The sequence below is a fragment of the Halictus rubicundus genome, chromosome 18 (genome assembly GCF_050948215.1).
Source record: "Halictus rubicundus isolate RS-2024b chromosome 18, iyHalRubi1_principal, whole genome shotgun sequence".
Lineage (NCBI taxonomy): Eukaryota > Metazoa > Arthropoda > Insecta > Hymenoptera > Halictidae > Halictus > Halictus rubicundus.
Window position 1 is genome coordinate 8783637 of NC_135166.1, and position 22586 is coordinate 8806222.

General features: G+C 38.0%; 1 protein-coding gene across 1 annotated transcript in view; it reads left to right on the forward strand.

The window, feature by feature from the left end:
- The first annotated feature begins 4839 nt into the window (after positions 1 to 4839).
- The window catches only part of LOC143362835 (neurotrimin), a 255281-nt gene continuing 237534 nt past the window's right edge, over positions 4840 to 22586 (forward strand). The window contains exon 1 of the mRNA XM_076803314.1: positions 4840 to 4932. Within this exon, the coding sequence (XP_076659429.1) occupies positions 4860 to 4932 (73 nt within the window). The 5' untranslated portion in view covers positions 4840 to 4859. The remainder of the gene's footprint in view (positions 4933 to 22586) is intronic.

Sequence of the window (22586 nt, forward strand, 5' to 3'; positions counted from 1 at the left end):
TTATTTTTTTCTTAAAATTTTAATTTAAATTGTTTTTAGAAAGCCCACGCCTAGATCCGTCACAAAGCGCAACGCACGCGAGCGTAATCAGAGGTGTTCCTAACACCTGGTCCGTTTATACGTTCGCGAAGCACCTCTCGCTGCTAATGTCGCGATTCGAGCCAGATGAAACAACAAAAGAATGCGGCGCGGTTGCTAGAAACGACACCATGAAATCGTCCTCGATGTGTCGAAATTTTTGGCGACTTCAGCAGGAGTAAGCACATTTCGCCAATCGCAAATACCCATTCCCATGGGCGCGCATCTGTACCCTAAGCACTTTTGTAGTGACCTCATCACCCACATTCCGCTTCCCATCCTTCTCTCGAGTTGCTGCTCCCGTCTGATGTCCTCGCAAATTTCTTTTTTTTTTTACCGTAAATAATTATTATTTACGAAATCCGCGCGGTGTTCGGCAACAGGTGGAAATTTATGAGGCGATTGTTCGGGAAGATGCAAGATGAAAATATACAGTAATTTCGTTCAAAAATTATTAATGTCCCTTCCCGCTGCCTGTCCAATCTGATTTCCATGTGTGATACTAATTGCGGTTCAAGACGAGTTTTCATTTTTAATAAAGTTGGATATTTTTCCAGCTTCCTATCTCACAATCAGAAAGGAAAAGAGATGGGAGCGATCTCATTAAATGTACTACCTGCAAATTCAAATAAACTAATATTAATAATAATAATAATAATAATAATAATAACATTGTTAGACGAAAATAAACAGCTACTTAATTTTAGATTAATTTTTGTTATGATATTTTTGTAAGAACAACAAAAATTATCAATCGTTATAAACCCTTACAAATTTGAATTAGGTGATTTAGCTTTTTTTATTGTATCTTTGTAGTTCTATAAATATTTGACAACCTGAAAAATTGTACGGATTCTAGTTATTCAAAATTTGTCATCTTTTCGTTTTCTTGAAGAGTATATTTTATTTTATTAAATTTTCGTAGTGCCATATGATCCAAATAAACCGAACAATTTTTAAATGGGTAAATGGAGAATGAAGAAGACTGGAACGGATTCGTATACAGAAATACACTGGTTTCTGTATCCGTGTACACGAGAAATGAAATGCATAATCGCGTGTATTAAGAACAGGGATACTTTAGTCACAAATTTACGGATTCCGTTTAGGGATACGTCCTTCGGTACACGTTCGAATTCGTGGACTCTAATCGTTGTCGATCGAAACGATATCCGTGAGACTTGTGTCGGTGATTTCAACGTGACTCGCCCACCGCGCGAACTGCAACGCGAGAAAAGCGTGCTCATTCCTGGGAAGAAAACTGATTCGTTACAACCGGCGCGGCTCGTTCGATGACTCGAGGCTCTTTACAACCGGTTAAGCACAGCGGAATGGCCGCTCGCGAGGTATTCCGTAAGTAGGATTAAACTTTTCTATGCACCGGGCAATTTCCATTGGTTATTGCGTAAGGAATACCCGAAGTTCGCCGGGAATAAAAATGAGTTCGGCCACAGGGAAACTTGAACCGACACTCCTGCAGTTTTTCCCTCATCGGTGATTAATGCGCCGAACGAAACAACGGATGGGAAACAAATTAAATGAAAATTTCGTTTTGTATGCAGGGTTGGATAAGCGACGGAGGATTTATAACTTTGGAATTTTACGTTTTCTCGTGGAGTGTGGTCGGCTTCCTTGGAAGATCGAACTTCGGCCACGCGTCTACGTGAAAGTAATGGCTGAAAGCTGATTATAATAAGTTGTTAAGTTGCCTTCTGCCAGAATAACCGTAGAAAACTGTTCCCGACTCTGGCTCCCATGATTATAATTTTCTAATACGATTGTATCGGTTTTACATTGAAAGATAGAAATTATTGAAAAATGTGCGCAGGCAGTCTCATTGACACTTTAAGCAACCGAGTGTAAGACATTGATTATATTTACATAGTAAACATAAATTTAATTTGTTAAAGTCAAATTTTTAATGTCAAATCAATAACATGTTTCTGAATATCTTTTTGAAATAAAAATTAATGGAAGTATTGCAGTAAAGCTGGATTAGTGGTGCTGGTTAATATAATTATAAGTTTAATTAAGAGAGTTTGATTATTTCGTTATAAATTCGTCAACTATTTTTCAACGACACGAAATGTATAAAAGTTATAGAAGAGTTTCACGAAACTTTCGAGGCAATGAAGACTGTGATTTCAATTTAGTAAGATAATGACTACTCCCACGATAGAAGTATGCTTTTGTGAATTATTGATTTCGCGAGGGTAGCAACTCGCGAAATATGAAATATTATCTGTCGCATCACGCACTTCGCGTCGCAGCACTACAAGCTCGCTACGCTTTCGGCAATTTCATCTGAAGCCTCCAACAACTTTCGAAACTTCTGAAATATCCGAAATTGATAAAATCTAAAATCTCGTAACTGGTGGAAGAAGCTGAAGATTTAACACGGTTAAGCAAAGTCGCTATTGTGGTATTATACTAATTTATAGTTTGAGAAATTAGACGAAATCACGATGGAATTTGGTCTATTTTTAATAGAAGTTTGATATCTAATTTCTTTCGATAAACACAGACGACGCTCCGAAATGACAATATAAATGTTTTATAATTTTGAAGTTTTGTTATAATTGCCTGTAACGTTACCTTTCTGTTACATAATACTTTATTTGTATTTGTCGAACACGCCGGCAAAATTGAAATTTAAACCGATGAGATACTATGCGTACCAGTGGTTAATTATCCAAAAACCATGACGATCCAAAACCAGCAATTAATTATTTAAACCATAAAAGTGTTCGTATATACAAACAAAATTGATTCAATTCGGTCTTGATAACATTTTGATAACACTTCAAGGTAATATCGTTATATCAAATTACAGTGGAGTTTTAAATCAACAAAATTCGATGAAAGAAGCTTGCTTTAATCATATATAGTTATTAAAAGACCAATCAAATTAGATTGAATAAACTTCATCCTTGTGATACGAAGTGATACGCTTTAGTAAGTTAATGAATTAACTTCTAGGATCCCAACAATGTGCACGAGTTTGGTATCTTGGCATTCGCAATATGTTTATAAAATCACGATATTTATGTAAGATCTAATAAATCATTTTCTTATTATAACACTAATACAAATATGTTGACAATGAAGGTAAGGAACGACACAAATGCAGGTAACGAACGTGGTAATCCTCCGAAGGTGGAGCCTGGGTCTATTTTGACCTAGACTGTGAATATGGCTATTTAATTACTTTTACTTTAACTACTTATATTAGGAGCAACAGAAAGACTAACGTATCTACAAGAAGCACCTCCAAAAATAGGTTTCAAAAAATTCATAATTGAATGATCCGGAGAACACTGGAATATTTGGCCCGAAAAACAAGTAAAAACTATTCTAGAGATTCAATGCCATAATATCATACATTTAAAAAATCAGAGGGCCCTTGATTTTTTGTTAAAAAACAATTTTTTTCGAAATTTTATATATTCAAGTTCGCAGATGTATAAATACCACGTAACTTTTGTTTGCAACATTTTCCCGCAGATTAATTATCGGAAACCTGCCTAAAAAAGGCACTGTCTAAACTATCATTACAGGCACAAATGAAAAACTTAAAAATCGTGGAAAATTACTTACACAAATGAACCAGTAAACCAATCCTTCTGAAAACTCAAAAAAACCTCAAGCCATTCGTTCCAAGTTTTAAAACGTTTATTCGTTTTTCAACGGTGCGAAAAAATTGTTCAGAATGATGACCTTGATAACATATTTCAAGGTCATTGAAATCGTAGTAGACTGCCGATCACTGTGCAAAATAAAAGTCGTTTGCATTAATTGCAAGACATGGGATCCAATAGGAAATTTATGCTTCCCTTTAATGATTTTATTAAGTTATATGAAATGTATTGATGTATAGTTTGATATTACACCGGCCTATTTTTGCCATAAATGCATAAAATCCGCAGTCTACTAATAAGTAAAAGAATCTGCACGTATCGATAGACGCATAGGCGAAAAACTGGATCTCTCGTACCCTATTCATCCAGCAACGACAGGAATTCAGTGGACCGGTGGACCGGAGGGTTAATTCGACGACAGGAGAAAATATCACTTGGCCGGGGCTGCCTCAAAAATACCGTGTTCCAGTGGTCGGTGTCATAAAGCTCGCGGTGTCGAAATTTCTAAAGTTCGCGTATCTGCGCCGTAACAGTAAATCTTTCCACCGAAAGCTTCACGTTCGTCGAAATATCATTGCACGGTCGGTGGAGCTGTTCCATCATCGGCGCTCGTCCATTTACAGATCGCTGCGCGGGTTTCGCGAATCCCGCGGCATTCAATTAGACAAACCCCTTTTTCTCGCTTTATTTATTCCCAGGTAGTCGGTTGCTAGGCCTCCGACGCGATTAATCGGCTTTTAAGACTTCGTCCGGATGAGCCAGGCCCCATATATGAGCGTGTGTGTGTGTGTGTGTGTGTGTGTGTGTGTGTGTGTGTGTGCGGGCGGTCGAAGGAGGAGATAGAAAGGAAAATCGTTAAAGTAATTACAGCGTGATTCGATTAACATGAAAGTAACCGGCGCGGGCGGTCGCTGGGCCCTTTCTTTCCCGGGTGTCTTTATGTCTCTCTGTGCCTTTGGCCGCGCGAAAAGGCACTTGTGCCCGCGTGCCACGTCGCCGGGACAATTGTAAACAGATATTTCCCCGATATTTTCTTTCCGAGCAGTAACGGAACGGCGCAGGCGTCGCTCCGTTGGCGGCAAAGCGTCGCGACGACCGAGGTTCGCCAGCCAGTTGACGTAGCCGCGTCGTCCACGTAGCAATATGCTCCCAGTTCTCGCGATCTCGGTTTCCTGTATCGTGACATGGACAGCCGCGTTGAACGATCCGTCACCAGGTAAAAACAAAATCGAGCAACCGTCCGATTAGCTGGACATCCCTTTCCGAAATTGATCGATCGTAGAAGATCAGAATCGTTTCTCACCTCCTTTCGTCGACGCGCCTCCGCTTCGATTGTCCTTTAAACTATTCTCGCGCCGGACTGCTTCGCGTGAAATCCTAGTCGTCATTCTATATTCGCGAAAAGGCAGGACACGCCGCGGAACAGTCCGCAAACTGGCAGTGGCGCGGCAACAGCACAGTTAGGGTTTATTGTCCGGTGTAATCGTGAAGTTCGAAGAGCAGCTGGCAAACTTTACGAGACTACGCGACCAAATGTGTCAAGTCGTTTCAGACCTTTGTCGTTTCGGCTACCCGGAGCCGAGTCGGCTAGAATCTCAATACGACGATCGTAAACTGACCGCTGACTGTTCGCTATGGAACGGTGGCACGGGGGCTGTAAAATTCACCCTAAGTAGAGAAATAAAGGCGGCAGATAAGACGACCGGCTGCGGACGCAATACGAATTCATGCTGAATTCAGACTGTGTTAATTGCCGGATTCTGCGGCGTTCCGTTTGCGTTGGAGTGTCTCTCGGTCAGGCTTTATTCTTTCAGTGACTCAGCTCTCATGTGGTTAATCAGTGCGCGTCCGGGTGCTATCGCTTTTAACGGCCCTTGATTCGTCGTTGCCGCGAAGCGATTGCAGATACATACATATGTACACGCCGCGATCATTGATACGTTTTTACGATTCTTCCGTGTCCCCGAGTGGCCCGTAGTCGAACGGTATGGATTCCTTATCTCCGTACGAATTTGGTATAGCCGAATGCTTTTATCCTCGGCTACATCCTAATCTTCAGTTTCACACCGGTGAGCTCGTTCGCGCTTAGGCATGCTGCCAACTTGTTCCTTCCTGTTTACTAATTCGCCAACTTCCGCGACTTTATTGCTCCATTCATCACTGCGGCAGTTTTCGTGTTATTATGCTTTTGCTTCGCTGATTTTTTCGGAGATAGTGAACGACGCTGTAAAATCACCCGACTCCATGGCACATTAAGTAACATCTCTTGGTGTGTCTGTATTAAAACCATTTCCTATGAAATCCGCAACCTGTACGGATAAGAATTTTAAAAATGCAGCATGTAAGCTCCTAATTGATAAACTGAAATAAGTAGATCCGGAGGCTAATAAAGACATTAAATTCCTCGAACGTGCTTTGTCATAGGGTGTTGTTGCTCTTCTCAGTGTCCATTTTCACAGATGTAAATATCAGAATCGATTAAAAACGAAATTAGCGGCAGTTAAAAGCGAACTGGCGAGGAACGGGGCAGGAACATTGGAAACTAAACTGTTTGATACTAACTTCATTGAGATGGTATTAATCTTATTCTAACATCAATGTTCATACCAATCTGCGGGGCGACAGGGTATATATGGAATATTTATAGAGTATAGAATTACGAGGTACGTGTACGTGTTTCGTACCTGGTCAGCCGGGCTAGGCTTTTTGTTCCTCTTTTTAACGGGTGCATGCATCCCCTGATACTTGTATCTATACCGTTCCTTGTTCTTGGGGTCTGTATCTGATTTCACTGAGATTCCCTTCTTGTTTTGATACGTACCCCGTACTACCTTCACTGGCACGTTTCGCTGCTTCTTTTTCCGAGCTACTGAAACATCATGCATTCCGCAGTTTTTCCGCAGTTTTTCCGCAGTTTTTCCGTTTACATTTGTAGTTTTCGTGAAATTTCTTCCCTTCGCTCTGTCCCTCGTGTATTCCGACTTTTATATGTATATTTTATTCAATCGCGTGTTTCTGCTTAAAGTTGTATATTCGAAGCAACAATGCACCGATTCCTCGTACAATGTCGACTTCAGTATTTGATTCCAACGAAATTCCTCCTTTACTTTTACTGTGCCATTGTACTTTACCTTTTTTACTTTGAAGTGCTGTGAGCGACGTGCTGTCTCACATTCGTCAAATTCGTTTTTCTTTGGTGTAACTGCTCTGAAACAATTTAATCGTTCTTGTATCATTTAATAGTTTTGGAAATGATTTGATTTTTCTTGTTCTTAGAATTGTTTTTTTTTCTGATATAATTGCTCTGAAATAATGGAATAGTTCCTCTATTATTTAATAGTGTTGGACATCGTGTGCTCTTTCTTGTTCTTAAAATTGTATTCTTCTGATATAATTGCTCTGAAATGATTAAATAGTTCTGAAGATAGTGTGCTGTTTCTTATTCTTAAATAGTTCGCCTTCTGGCACAAGTGCTCCGAGGTAATTAAACAGCTTTTTTTCATTCAATTAAAATAGAATTTCAACATATTAAATGATTCATCCGTTCTCGATCGTCCGTTTCACCTGATTTTTTAATCTATCAACAGTCGTTTCTTGTTATTTACTAATTCTCCACTCGTTCTTCGCGTCTCCCGCGGTAAAACGGAACGTCATTCCTGCTTAATTAACACGTCCGCAGCCATCACACGGCGTCCCGCCGTTACGATATTTTATTAATCCTCACGCGCTCTTCAGGAAACAGCTACATCGTAGATCTTCGGATACCGTTTGGCTCGTGTGCGAGTTCGCACTTCAACGAATCGCGTTTCATTCCGCACTTTAAACGAACGCGTCGTGTTACAGCGTAATTAGAGAGAAATATTTTCTGACGCCCGTAAACAGAAAGTGGACTAATCTCCAGTACGCAGCACCGAATATCGTGTTAGGACGTTAAATAATAGCGTGCGCGGAGTTCGATTTTCCGCGCGTGAAACACAAGGCGGAGGACTTTCCCTATCGTTGTCTTCGTGCACGCACGGAACTCGGTTTTCTCCGGGCTCGAAAAAAAGAAAAACCGTGTCACGATTTTTCGTTTTAGAACAGGTCGTTCTGCGGGTACACGGCAAAAAGAAATGCTCGTCCATTGTACGCGTGATAGAACTCGAGAGTGGTGATCGAAATCTTATCGCGCCACTCGATCTCTTTAATCGCCACCCCCGTTTTACTGCTTCGTATATAGTTGCATAAAATCCGCGTTAGTCCGGACTCGCGCGCGACGCCGACGTCGCGGGATCGCGCTGTAAATTTAGTTCCAGCATCGATCGAGACCGATTCCACTGACCCCTCTCGTCCACCATTTTCGGCGATCGATTTTCTGATCAGATGCCCGGTCGAAGGCGGCCGAGATGATTCGGGGAACAGTTCTAATTACACGCCTCGGACATTCATATTCCTGCGAACGGTCGATGATCAATTGCTACGCGACGCGTGGCGCGTCGCGAGCAGAGCTTTTCAAATTCGTCTCGCCAAAAACGTGGATCTCGCTTCAACAGATTAGTGACCAGCAATTTTCTGATAGTCCTACGCCAATGTTCAACATTTTCCACGATACTCGATAATGTTACACTTTATTGTTTCAACGCATATTTTTTAACCTCATTTTGGCCTAATTTGTTTTGTGGCTGAAGTCATAGAAGATTGAAGCTTGCTCTTTACAACGACACTTTAAAAAAGTGGAGTCCGATTTTTTTTTTAGTCGCTTTATCGAGCTTTTAATGAAAGCTGTGCCGCCAACTTTATAGTAGTACATATAAATTACACCACGAGTGACACCATAAAATGAGTCCAGCATTATAATTGTACTATTTCTTTTTACGAAATTACACTTTTAAACACTTTTATTTAAAGTTTAAACACTTTTTGGATCCTCTGTATATGTATATGTAAGCTCATTAATAGGCTTTCAGTAGGTAATGTGTTAACATTCAATGCACTTGCCGTATGATGGCGAGTTAGACGAACATTTTAAACAAACTTTACTGTATATGAATTTTATGTCTTTCTTTTAGGACGAAATAAAATTCTATTCTTCTGTGAACCAATGTTCAAGCATTCAAGTAAATGAAGGTGTAGACTAAATAAAAATTTCCTTTTTATTTAGGCTATTGTCAAAATAGTACTTGCTAATTTGTAAAATGCAAGGGATTTTCTGGCAGGCACACAGCGGAAACATTTTTGTAACAAAATTGTAGGCAGGATAGAAAGAACAGAAATTATAAATTGTATTAAAACAGTTTCATAGAATGAACTATGAAAACGGGAACGTGAAAATGAAATGGATTCGTCTTCTCGATTGTTAGCTTCTAAAGCACGCAATCACTCACTAGTTCGCGTATTTCCATTTATGCAGATTTTTCATGGCTTTTGTTTTCAATTTTTCATTGCTATCTCCGAAAGTCTGTATTCGCTATTATTTTTCTTTTGAATTTAGGATGATCAACTTTGTATTTTCTTTTCTATAAAGGAAAAATCTTGGCACGCGAGTTGCCATGTTCAAGGAAATGTAGAACGAGCATTCGTTTCATGCGCGGACGTTCAAACGCTACTCAAGTCGTCTGTTTGTCCATCATTGACTTTTTATTCGCTGGTGTTAATGTTTACAGATGATTATTACTTTTTCAGACTAATTCCACATCGACTGATAATACGTCTGTACTATGATCGATGGAAAATAAATTGCTATAACATCATTAATCTCTATCGCAAGTGGAAGTAACGAGCAATAGTCGGACGCATTAGCTGCTCGTATCGGGTAGCATACGTGTCCAATAAATTTTCATATTTGATTTCCTGGGAAATGAAATCCCAAAGGAAAATTGTTATTCGGGTACGTTTTATTTATTTTTGTTAAAAAAATTATTCGTTTTCATCTGTTCCTCGATCTACCACTCTATATTAATTAGCACTAGTGCGTGTTTTTATTTTACGTATTTTTGTAATTAATGGTAGCGTAGTAACATCTGAAATGAGAACATAACGCACGCATGCATAGCTCAGCGAACTTTTTAATATTTACATTTACCATGCAATATTTACGGTCGGTGATCAAATTATTATAGTCACTTGCGCAAATGCAAGTGTTTATGTTCAAACAATTAATTTTGAAATAAAAACCTAGCGTATCGAACTCTTTTTTTCACGTTTACAAATAGTATAATTTATATAATTATGTAATACAAATATAACATAATATAATAAATAAATAATATGAAAATATACAGCTTACTAATATGCAGACAAATGTATTTATTATAAAAGAGCATTCTGAATTAGAAAATTTAGATAGTTATATTTTATCATGTTGGGAAAATTCGAGAATCTGTAATGTAGATAGAAAAGAGATGTTAACCCTTTGACTTCCAATTTATTTTTTCTCGATTTAAAAAGGAAGACGTACTTATTTTAATGGATACGGTTGTAAAGAAGCCTAAAAATCTATTTTTAGGTGTACTCACTATGTGGGACACATGGGAGTGAAAGGATTAAAAGGAAACTAATATTGTTGTTTTTAGAATGAATACGGCTCTAAAATAACAATTAAAGATAATTGTTATCTGTCTTAAAATGTAGTACAACTTGATCGAGATTGTATCCACACGATCAAGTTGTTGTAAGTAGGTACATATGGAACGATGTTGGTCAGCAGATGCAACAATGCGTTTCCTTCCCGTAAAAATGTCGAGTCTCGCGTCGCAAAGAAATCTTTACAAGTATAAACTGAGTTGGACGCGGATGTTTGTTCTGTGTAGAGGGAAACTTTGATAATAGAGTTGACAGGATAGGAACGTAAATGCAGGCTGCTGTGTCCGAAAATCTAGGTCCGGCTTCGAAGCAAATATTTAAAGGAGTTTCCAGCAGAATTTAATTATATGCGAGGACTGCAACCTAAAAGTAGAACACAATTTATTTGATATCCTAATGAAATACAATCCGAAATCGGTATTCTGGCTTCCTCTGCGATGACGAATAAAATGTTGTCAGTAGGTGATATTTTCGCACTGGATGTTCTTTAAATATCGTTGCTATCGTACTACGAATAATTGTCAATTAAACGTCAAAAGTCATTTATAACTAGACAGCAGATTTTATGCATTTATGACAGAAATGAGTAGGTGTAATTTAAAACAGTAAAAACATTAGAAGAATTTAGATATACTCTTATATTATTTTCAACCTATTAAACACGTCAAGGAAGAAAATTATTTTACTTCAGTTTGTTGCAGTTCGGGCAGAAAATTTTTATTTATGCATAATGATCCGTTGTCTATTATAACTACATTGCGGATTTTGATGCGGTGATAACAAAAATGAGTAGACGAACTACAAACGATTAAAAATATTAGAAAAATCCAAGACTATCATTATTTTGGACGAAGAAATGCATTTTTATGTGTTTCGTATTACTAGTGATTGACACAGAAGATCTTTATTTTGCGTAAAGATCCGCAGTCTGCTCGGAGCATTATTCAAATTAAATAAAACTACCCAAGTATACCACGTATATCCATTGACATTGCATTTAGAAAAACTATTATATATAGTGTCAAAATTTGTGTATTGAAATACCGTGGTTCCAAAAAGTGAACTCTAAATTTCCAATTGTCGAAGAATTCTCGATATTTAAACTGTTCTAATTTCGTCAAAAGGGATCGTATAAAAACAGGCCTAGAGTCATTCGAAAACTTGAAGCCTTCACTTTCACAATCCATCATTCATCTTTTTCTAAGGTGTTTCTGCACGAAATAGCGAGTGAGAAACTGAATACAATTCTGAAAACTAAATACACATCGTCGTTCCTCGAAAATACTGTAAATTTAAACTGTGATTAAATTTATCATACGTTTGAAAATTAAAACTTCTTCATTAGATCTTCTTTTCATTCTCTTAGATTGATTATTCGCTGGTTCGTGTTGAATAGATGCCTGAAAATAAGATCGCAACCGTTAGAAACTGTTACGAGCCAGGGCTGCGAGCAACGCGAGAGGCCGGCGAGGGGGTTATTACTCCTTGAATATGGTTTCTATTATTAGTTAATATTGAAATTTTTGTTGATTTGAATTTAAGATTAGTAAGCCTCGTAACTTATATATATATATATATATATATATATATATATATATATATATATATATATATCTTAATTGATACAATCCGAGCGGTAAGATTGTATCGTGTGGGAACGTTCAATTATTAGATTAGGATATTAGGCAATAATTAAGGGTTGTAGATTACGCGTGTTAACAAACAAGACAAATATATTCTGAATTGAAATAATTACATGTGTAGTTGTCTGTGTCGCGAATGAATGTAATAAGTGTATAATTGCAGAATTTATTACCTATGATGCACGGTGTTGACGCACTGGCAATGCGGGGTCGGAGAGCGATTGTTGAAAGCCAAATAGAATATACACCCAACTACCGGAATCTATAAGGTTACTTTTGATTCGAAAGGGACTTTTACCCGATCTCACTAGAACTAACTCTTACGCGTGTAACGCGACGTGACTGCACGATTACTATACCGCGACCGAATCACTTCTGAATCTCTACTGAACCGCTTCACGACTGAACCGAAGAGGATGAAAATGAATGGGTTTATATACCCTAAAAAATGAGAGGGAAATGTGTCTGTTTTATTCTACGGTCGCATACTCGTATTTGTCGTTTCGAGTGAGTTTAAGGTTTGCAGCTGGATCTTTGTTTAAAGGGTAAAACGAAGGGTTAGCCAGGATATTTCCTATCAGAGACTATCTTGACAAAACATTCCAGAAGGGAATGTTTTTAAGATTTCCATATTAGAAATCGTACGGTGCTGTTACTGAATCATGCTTCGTGCCAGTTGCGTCCAGCCGGAGCACAATCATCCCTTCTAGAAACAATGGACCTGTACGCTTTTCGTTTTCAGAAAAGAGATTAGAACTTCTAATCGAATGAACGTGGAGAAACGTCTCCATACGTAACAAAACAGAAACATGGCCACTGAACGCGCAAGAACGCAATAAACTGATTGTACCTAGCGTGAGGAACCCAACTACCGTGGTGTTGCCAATTACTATCCCTACATTAATTATACTTCTTGTTAAAGCATAATCTTGTTAAGGCATAATATTAAAATCAGTTAATATGTTATATATATTTTCTAATATTAATTATGCTTTAACAATAAGTATAATTAATATAGGTACAGTAATTTGTACCCCCACAGTAATTGGGTCCCTTACCCCATCGCTGTTATGTAGAACATAACAGTTTCCCGTCTTTGTGAGTTTTCAATAACACGAGAGAATAATCACGCGTAATAAACGACAACTCTGTTCCTGTGTCTCGTTGATGCGCCACTCAAGAAGTGATTTTGAGCAGCCAATGGGATTAGACTCACTTGTACTTGACTCGTGGAAACAAATGGATCAACAAGAGAGGAAGAGAGAGAGAGAGAGAGAATCGCGCGAGGGGACTTTTAATTACGAACTTCTTTCTCGTGTCTGGACGTAGTGGGTGCTCAAATGATTCGGGCAGTTGAAGCAAATGTATCATTTCCAAATCAATGAACCGTGTGGGTTTGACCCCGACTATTATCTATCTACAAATACAATGGCGGACAACAGTAATAATATTAAAATAAAAAGAACCCTGTTTTTGTATCTAGCGTTTATGGACTCTCAGCGTTCCTCGTATAATCTGACCCTAGAGGGGAATTATTTTTTACTTTTTAGTCCGTCTTAAAAACGTGGTATATTAAAGAATTCTTTTAATTTAAATAATTATTTTCCGCTTTTTAGTCTTGTGTGTGTTGTCACCCAGTTCTGAGCTATGTTTAACGTTTCACGGCTCTAGCTCATCGGGAAGTTAGTTTAAAATCAGTTGCAAAATTTGTACCGAACAGACAAACAGACAGATAAGAAAGCGGGCTAATAAAGACGTGGTCAAATTGGAATTTCAGATGGTTTTTCAAATGTTGATGACATTCGTCTAAGCTGGGGCATCCTCGCCATGTTATGCGACATCAAACTCCTTTTGATTATTCCTCTGGCACATTGCCATAAGCATAAAATGTATCGAAAATATGATGAAAAGAACTGAAGCCGTTATGGCAGCAAAAAGCGGTATTTTATCAAATGCTGACCGTGTTATTATTTTTTGTTACCTTAAGGCAGAGATGTTTAGCGTCTGCCCGTACGGGCAACGATTATCTTGTCCTGGGCATACACTGGCCAGAACGGCGAGCACGAAGCCACGCCTCCGCGGGCAACGCTGTATGTATTTGTCACACGCATTGTCACAGCTACGTGGCCAGCTACGGCTGTGTTACGGCCTACCCCGACTCCGGTAAGTTACTTGCCCATAGCTTTGCCCGTAGCTGTGCCCACGGGCATCGAAGGGCGCCCTTGCCCGCTAATAAGCATGTTGTGCAGCTCTGCCTTAAAGATTGAAATGTTTTCATGAAGGGTCATCAACCAAAGTGGTTCCAATACAAGAATTTAAGGTTATTCGTAATCCTGAGATTGTATCTTCGCGTAAACATGGGAAATATAGTTTTTAACTGAATGTCTCATAGGTAGATGCTTTGTTAGTCTTCGCGAACAAGGAGGAATGCGATTGGCCACGACGCAAAACCATTTTTGTTCGGTGTTAATAGTTGTGTATTAAGATTCAGCACTAAGACCAATGAATTACATTCGTTTTAAATGTAGATCGATTGCGCACGTTACAAAGAGACGCTCACCGCTCGGACCCGCTCAGAGTAGTATCCTTCAAAGGACCAATCTTGTCTCTGAATTGTACTGACAGGTCCTCGGTATTTACAGTCAATCCACCCTTAGTTTAGCAGGCTAAATCGAAACGAATTCTGCATGTAAAAGAAGCTGTAATTCAAACAACCGACAGAACCAGGCTTGGCCGAACCCTATACATCGTGAACAGCGAAAAAAAAAGACGCAGAAGTCGTATTTTGAAAGTGTTCGCTCGTTTTACAGCGATAAATTCTAATGAGATTACCTGTCCGTTGTTGGTGTGTTATGTTTACAGTTCATTGTTCGTACGTCGTAATTACTTTTTCAATTTTTCTTTCTTGTACAAGCGTAACATCGAAGTTCCATGCGCAGGTTTTTTCTTCGGCTAACTTTCAAAATTCTATTAAAGAAGTTAAATCAATGTTGCGGAACGACCACGGTACTTAAAAGTTTTGTCCTGATATTTAAATAATTAATGAATTTGAATGTAACAGATGATCAATTTCTACATGTTGTAAAGAATTATGATTCCGACAGAAATATTATTCCACTTTAAGGTTAAAATGACCAAGCATTTGTTTAACTAGGTAAAGCGATGACAATTAAAGGGTAAATAGAAGCTTAAAAGACTTAAAAAATTTTCGCAAATTTAAAATACAGGGAGTTCCGTTTAATTTGATTACCTCGAGTAACAATCTGTGTACTATGCCATACACTTTATCAGGATTTTAAAATATAGAATTTAAATGGCTTCGAAGGATATTTTCATATAATCGTGTTGTTTTTTGTGACAAATGAATACACTGCCATTTTTCGGGAAAGGGTGAAGTTCGGCGTCAATTAAAGCTGTCTGTAAATAAACGATGCCTTAGAATTTGAAAAACAATATTAACCCGAGTATTCAGAATGTGGACGTAGACCACTATGATTCTCAGCCCACCATATTAAGGTAAAGGATTAAAACGTCTAATTAGCAACAGAATCGCTTAGGTGTCCTACGTCCCGGAGCAAACGACCTCGCCCATATGCTGGTCTGAATGTGCACGCAATTGACCGATGTCCCCGTGTCCAAGTGCCAAAAAATCGCGGCGAACTTTCCGGATCTAACCCAATACAAATCGCAACACCATCAGCTTCCGAGTGTCTTGGCGACCCGGTGGCGCGGCGTGGCGCGGCGCGGCGGCCAACACAGAGGTACGGGCCGGCCAGTTCGATTTATTGTGTAATCGCCATCTCTAGTTCATTACGTGTGCCCCTGTGCAGAGAGGGACGAGCTTAGAGCCCCGGCAAGTTACATTCAAATGGAAACGCGTGAAGTCGGCATTGTGCCACCTGTGCTCTTTCTTTCCCACACCCGTTTCGCAGCTTTCTCTCTCGCCCGCACCACCGCTTGTCTTGGCCCCTACAACTAAACCCGAACCCGAACAACCCGAACCCACCCACTCACCCCTCTCTGTGTCTCTCGACGCCGCACGAACCATGGCAAGTATAAATTATCACGGCCGGAAGTTAGTCCAACGAACTCTCCTTATCCTTTCGCGTGATAATAATTACTCTCTCTTTCTCGGCCGGTCGGGTGGAAATAGGTTCTTTAGTCGTCTGACGGGACACTTCGTAGATCGTGCTAGAGATCCCTCGTTTATTCGCGCCGGAACGATTATTTCTACGTCCGTAAGGGGGAAGGGATGCCCGCGCTGTTCGCGATTTAAATAGCAAATTTGAAATAGACGAGACCCGACCGACGCGACGTGATCGGCCAGCGAAATTTAGGGGTTCGACCATCGCGGATCGGATACTCGCGAACGGCGCTTTTCGGGTTCGTTGGGCGCAACAGGGCCTGGCATCATCACGTTTACACAAAAACGATGGAAATCATATTAACCCTTCAGGAACGTCATCGGTACGTCATAGAGATCCCTATTTCGCGTGTATTTAAATGCACGTGATGTGTACACGGGTACATTTACATTTACGACTTCAAAACCATGATCTCTAGTGCATCATATTTAGGAATGGGACCGTAACGTATCGATACCATATCATTCCGTATCAGACCATACCGTATCGTACTGTATCTTTAATAATAATCTTTAGGCAAAATAAAAATTTTCTGAATTGCGACAAAGTGGAAAAAAAATATATTTTCTTTCTTAATATGTTTAATAGATTGAAAATTGTATAACAGTATTCTTAAATTCTTCTAATGTTTTTACTGTTTTACATTACACCTACGCATTTTTGTCATAAATGCATAAAATACGCTGTCTAGTGATCAGTTTAGATTGCTCTCTTATCAGCAGGCCGATTAAAATTTTTATGATCAATCACAGCGGTTCAGAGATAGCTTTAAAACGATTACGGTAAATTTTTTGTCAACTCAAAAAGTCCTGAAAAATTTCAGGATTTTTCAAGGACACCTCGAATTTTATATAAATAAACTTATAAATTTTTTACGAACTCTGTACGTATCATAAGAAATGTTTTTTAAGGCAAAGTTTTAAATGTTAAAGATATAGCCACTACCCGAAATTAGGTGCTGCCGGCCGTTAGGACAATTCACCCTACTAGTGGTTAAATTATTAGACACGAAACACTTTCATACAGCATTTACTTTCTCAAAATTGAGCGTAGTTATGAGAAATATCAAACAGTCTAAATTATTGAGAGATTACGGTGGCATCCCTAACATCATACTATTGTTAGGCTTAGTACAAATATATTTTGTGTTAATATATTCGGTATAGGATAATATTACGCATCTTAACCTTTCAATTTGCAATTAACTAAATAAATTACTGCTTATATAATGACTGCTGATATCATTGTTCTCTCTTTACGCACATTAATGCAGTGTAATTATTAGTTTCTCCATTGAATAAATAGCAATCGGTTATGAATTTCAACCAGTGGTATAATGAATTTCAAAATATTGTTCATATTGTCCAGCAGTTTCGTTTTTATAATTCATAGTGGGTAAAGTTAATTAGTTGTACCATAGAATTATACTACGAAATATAGAAATTTTAATTGCCAAACTAAACGTCACTATTTGTTCATTTGTTGACACCTTTCGATGAAATTATAATTTCAGAATTAATTGTATATTGTACAGGTATGTATTTGTATCTGAAATTAGTTCCATCTGTTGAACTAGTCGCTTGGTAAACAGAAAATGAAACAGATTGAAACCGTTCCTAAAAAAGTTATCTCTGAACAGTTTAAGCTAGACATTCAGGAAAAAATGTTAGGATGATTTGAAACTACACTGAAAGGACATGATATTGACTCTTTGCACTCGAAGCTATTTTAACTCCAAAATGAAATATTTCTTCCTACCTAGAATATTGCCCTTCTATATATTTTTTTATGTTATACATACGAAAATGGTGCAACTTACTCGTAAAATACCGAAATGTTTAGTAATTTATTAAATACAAACAAATGCAATAATGTAAAAAATATTTTGAATAATGATACAGTAAATTTTAGTGGTGCCTTACAGTCACCGTTCGAGTGCTAAGGGTTAAAAGCATATTTCATACTCAGCACATTACGTCTGAATAAATATGTTTATCCTTTACAATCTCAATAATTGTATACAATCATAAATTTGAAATCATTGTGACGGGTATGGTTGTTTCAGCGTTAATTTCCAGTATAAATTTTCCAAAGGTAGTCGGTTATATGGTATTATAACTTCGCATAATGAACATTCAGGTATTAAATTTCCCTCCAAGTTACTCTATGCTCATTTGCCTGATTGATATGCAAAGTAAAAGCCACAAGGATAAAGTACAGGTCAAATTACCGGGAACCCTTAAATAACATGGTACTCAAATCACACGGAAATTCGCATAACACGTCAAAAATTTGCGGTGACCCTTCAGTTACATGATTTTTCGAGTCTTCTTGTTAACAATTTTAAGACGAATCATTTTCCTGAAACACAATCGTCACTAGACTACAGATTTTTTACGTAATAAAAATAATAAAAATAAAAAAGAGTGCATTTTATAACGGTGTGAAGATAAAAAAATTTAATAATGTCAATACTATGTTATTCTTGAGTTATTAATATTATTAACGAAAGGAAAGAATTTCTATTTTGATTCTACTTGTAATTGATATAGAAAACTTTAGTTTTCCATAAAAATCTGCAATCTAATCATTCGTATGAATTTTCAGTTTCGTGTAACGTAGGTTTGCATTACATGGAAGCAATTAGTCGTGTCATTTGATGTAGATACATCCAATATGATCACGTATTGGGCGTAGCGACTAAACCTGTTCATTATCTCACTACTTTAACAGTAATCTAAATTGTAGACCATCGGTACTATAATTTCCAATTAATCCGCTGTATTTGTTAGCCCTTGTGTTGTTCAACAAGATATTCAAATTATACAATCGCCGAAATATAAAATACACGATTCGTAAACTGCAGTGGACAACGGCAGAGATTGATAATAATAATTGTTCGCGTGATTGTTCGCTAAAGCAAGAATCCGAATCTGTTCCCGCCCACTGTGATCTAAACAATATTAATCAATGAATTGTGTTTCCGCCGTAAATAATCATAAAACAAATACATACTTCTTCAACGCGTCGAGTGGTACCAAAACTATGAGTTTGTACCAATAATTTCATTTAATCACACATCTATGGGTTATCTTCATTTCCACAAATTCTTCCAAATCAAATAAAATTGGATCGTATACTTGGGCCATCCATTGTTCACAGTTGAATAATCAGTTTTTCATTTAGGTCGTTTAGGTAATTAATTTTACGGATTGTTCATATTTGACTCTGATCCATATTTTGTTTATACCCTGCGGCTGCCATCTATCGTTGTTTGCAAATTAGACATTCTCGAATAAATAAACACTGTGCAGTTCTGAGGTTTCGGTAAAAGCGGTTTTATAATTGTGATTGAAAGTGCAACCTGAAAAGCTTATGGTGACGATATTATATCAGGAGGTACATATACAAGGCGTTGGTATAAACAATCTAAAAAAGGAGTTTTTTATCTTATCCGGCAAAAAATGCGGCGAAAGGTCATCATGTTTGGAAACAAACAAATTACCATTGTTGAACCGCAATCCTTGATGCAAAATAAAAATGGTCTTCATTCAATAAATCGATGAAAATAATATGGTTAAACTTCATTTTGGCAACCCAGATATATTTAACTTTTTCCTATATAATCCTGTACGTCTTGGAGAGAAAATGCCAAAAATCGAAGTTTTAAGACGAGGAATTCACTTTTTCCAAAGTTATGCGTGTTTAAAGTTGAGCGATTTTCACACGTTAAACTCCGCGCTTATATCTATGGACTTCCTGTTCACGCTGCATGTAACCGCAAGTTTGTGTCTAAACAGAATTTACCTCTCCGAGTCGACCGACTGTCGCCTAAACGAAAAGCCTAGTGTCGGTCCTCGTGGAGATCCCATATATGATTCTGTATATTTTAATTACTGTTCGATGACAGCTTGTCCCAAAAGTGTAATTGCTCAACTTTAAACGCATAACTTTTGAACCAGCGAATTCCGTGCCTTGAAACTTTGATTTTTGGCATTTTCTTGCCAAGATGTACAAGATTATATAATAAAAAGTTATAAATTTCTGTGTTGCCAAGGTGCAGTTAAGTTAATAATATCATTATTCTAAAATTCTTTGAATCTTTTCTACGTTTTAGATACGACCTACTCAGTTCTTTCATAAACGCAAAAAATGCGCGGTCTAATTATCGCAGTTGGAGGAACTGAGGTTGCAATCGATAAATCAGCTTGCATAACAATTGGGGAAGAAAATTGCAAACGAAATAAAAGAAAAATTTGCTCGACAAAAAGACTGCGGAACTTTCTGAACGACCTGACGCGAAGAATTTCTGTTTAGTTGGAGGAAGAAGAAGAACCATTGCCAATCGAGAAAGATTTGCATGAAAAGAAAAAGCTCCGCAGTCCTCGATCCCACATTGTTGTTCGTTTTAATTGAACCGGCATCTCTTTACGGGCGTTAAGCAAATTCGTAACTAATTCGGGTAATAAGGTTCTCGCAATTAGGGAGAAGCCAGAACGGTAGATTTACGGGGACGTCGAGCGACGCGCGATAATTCGGTGCTAAGTCATTAGCCTGGCCGTTTACACCGCAAGGTGTGCATAATGGCGGCGGCGTATCTCAGCGGCTTCTAATTCGCGAGCATCCACCACTCGCCGTTGTTCCGATTATCCTTTCAATTTTATGCTTATGCGTTTCCACCTTGGCTCCGTTCCGAACCTAATAACTTTTCTCTGCAATTTCACCGGGGAATCTATGGGACCCGATTTAACACTAAAATCGATACAGTTCTTTCGAACTTTAGCATTCGCAGTAGTGGACAAAATTTTCATACGATCAACTATAATTTCAATATTTCACGTCTTATAGAAATACTACTTCTCTATTCGACCTGTCGTATTGTAATAACTAGAGCAGATTTCTAAAAAAGTATTTTAACACTAAGTTTCGGAATTTTTAAAAATCGTCGATATTTATCGCTATATGTAGTGTGATAATTTCATGAAAAAGAAGCCTCTACTTTCCGACAGCATTGTCCAGTTTTCAATATAATTTTACGTCCACAGTGTGTACATTATATCACAACAAGAATGAATTTCTGAACCTAGTGACAGATTAATGACAAATACATACGACCACTGCGGCAGTTAAACGTTATTGAAGCAGCCCGCATAAAAATGTTTGGAAAACCGCATAATGTGGCGGCTCGTTCGTCCGCGTTGACATTGATACACTTGTCGTCATGGTTTTTCGAGCCGGCGAATGACACGGCGCGGCGCGTCGGACAGCCAAGGACGTGGGGTTTAAATTAATTGCACCATCGATTCGAGTATGCGGCCCGTCGACGGTTTGATTCGTTGATTACATACACCGGTGACTGGTGTTTGATTTATCGCGTATTTCAAGTTATTAGACGGCAGTCACTCGTGATCGACGCGGAGGGTGCATATTTCATTAGACTAGACCGCGCGCGCTGCCTTTGTGTCATCCGCCCCCGCCACGACACCTCCTTTTTCACGCCGTTGACGTTGTTCTTTTGCTAGGATACCCACCGCCAGGACGAAATACGCGGCGAGGCCCCTCTTTTTCCGCAGAACGACACTTTCAAACGAAGCCAATTAACTTGGCCGGGAAAATGGGATTACTTTGAAACGGAGTCAATATCTTTTTTGAATGCGCCGCTGACGTCGAATGTGACGTCTTCAAGACACGCGTATAACGAGCTTAGCTAGCCATTTTATGCACTGTTGAGAAAATGTTATTCAGAATAATAAATCAAGTAATATCGAATAAGTTTCATTATTTGCTATTCGCGAGTAACGCTAACTCATTTATTCGTTATTCATGAATACTGACGAAATTTTTATCTTTTTTTTCTCTCGTGAAATCAAGAACGAAAAAGCCATTTCCGAAATGACTAGTAGAAAAAATAAAAAATAATTTTAAATTAAACTAAATTATTATACTAATTTTTTTTCATTGTGTGCTGCCAAAAATCTTTTTATATATCTATAGAATCATTAAATAATATACAAATTGCAAAGTCTCTTGATTTTGATTTAAACGAAATTTGATATAAAAAAAAGTGGTTGTTCTGTTATCCGAACACTTTGTCTTCCTATCAGTTCGGATATGGGAGGCTCTACTTTACCAAAAAAATAAATAAGTCAAATGTATGTTCAATTTTGTTATTACGTGAATAGCACGAAACAAATATGTATGTCAGGTTTCATGGAAGAAGTGTCGCAGAGAATATGCTCAATAGGACAGTAATTGAACATTTCAATGCACAGTGACAGTATCAAGCTGCAAGTGAAACTTCCAAGCCGTTTATAATGTGAAGCTTTCATTGTGTTCAAAGGTGCACCAGTACTTCGATTGTATTTTATTCGTGTCCTTTTGCAAAACAAACTTTAGTTACCAATGACCGTGTAATATTACATTTTGCTGTTTACATTTCAAGTGAAACGTACTAACAATATTAATTGTCAAATTTAATTATCAAATACGATAGTATTTCCGTTTCACGCAGAAGAACGTTT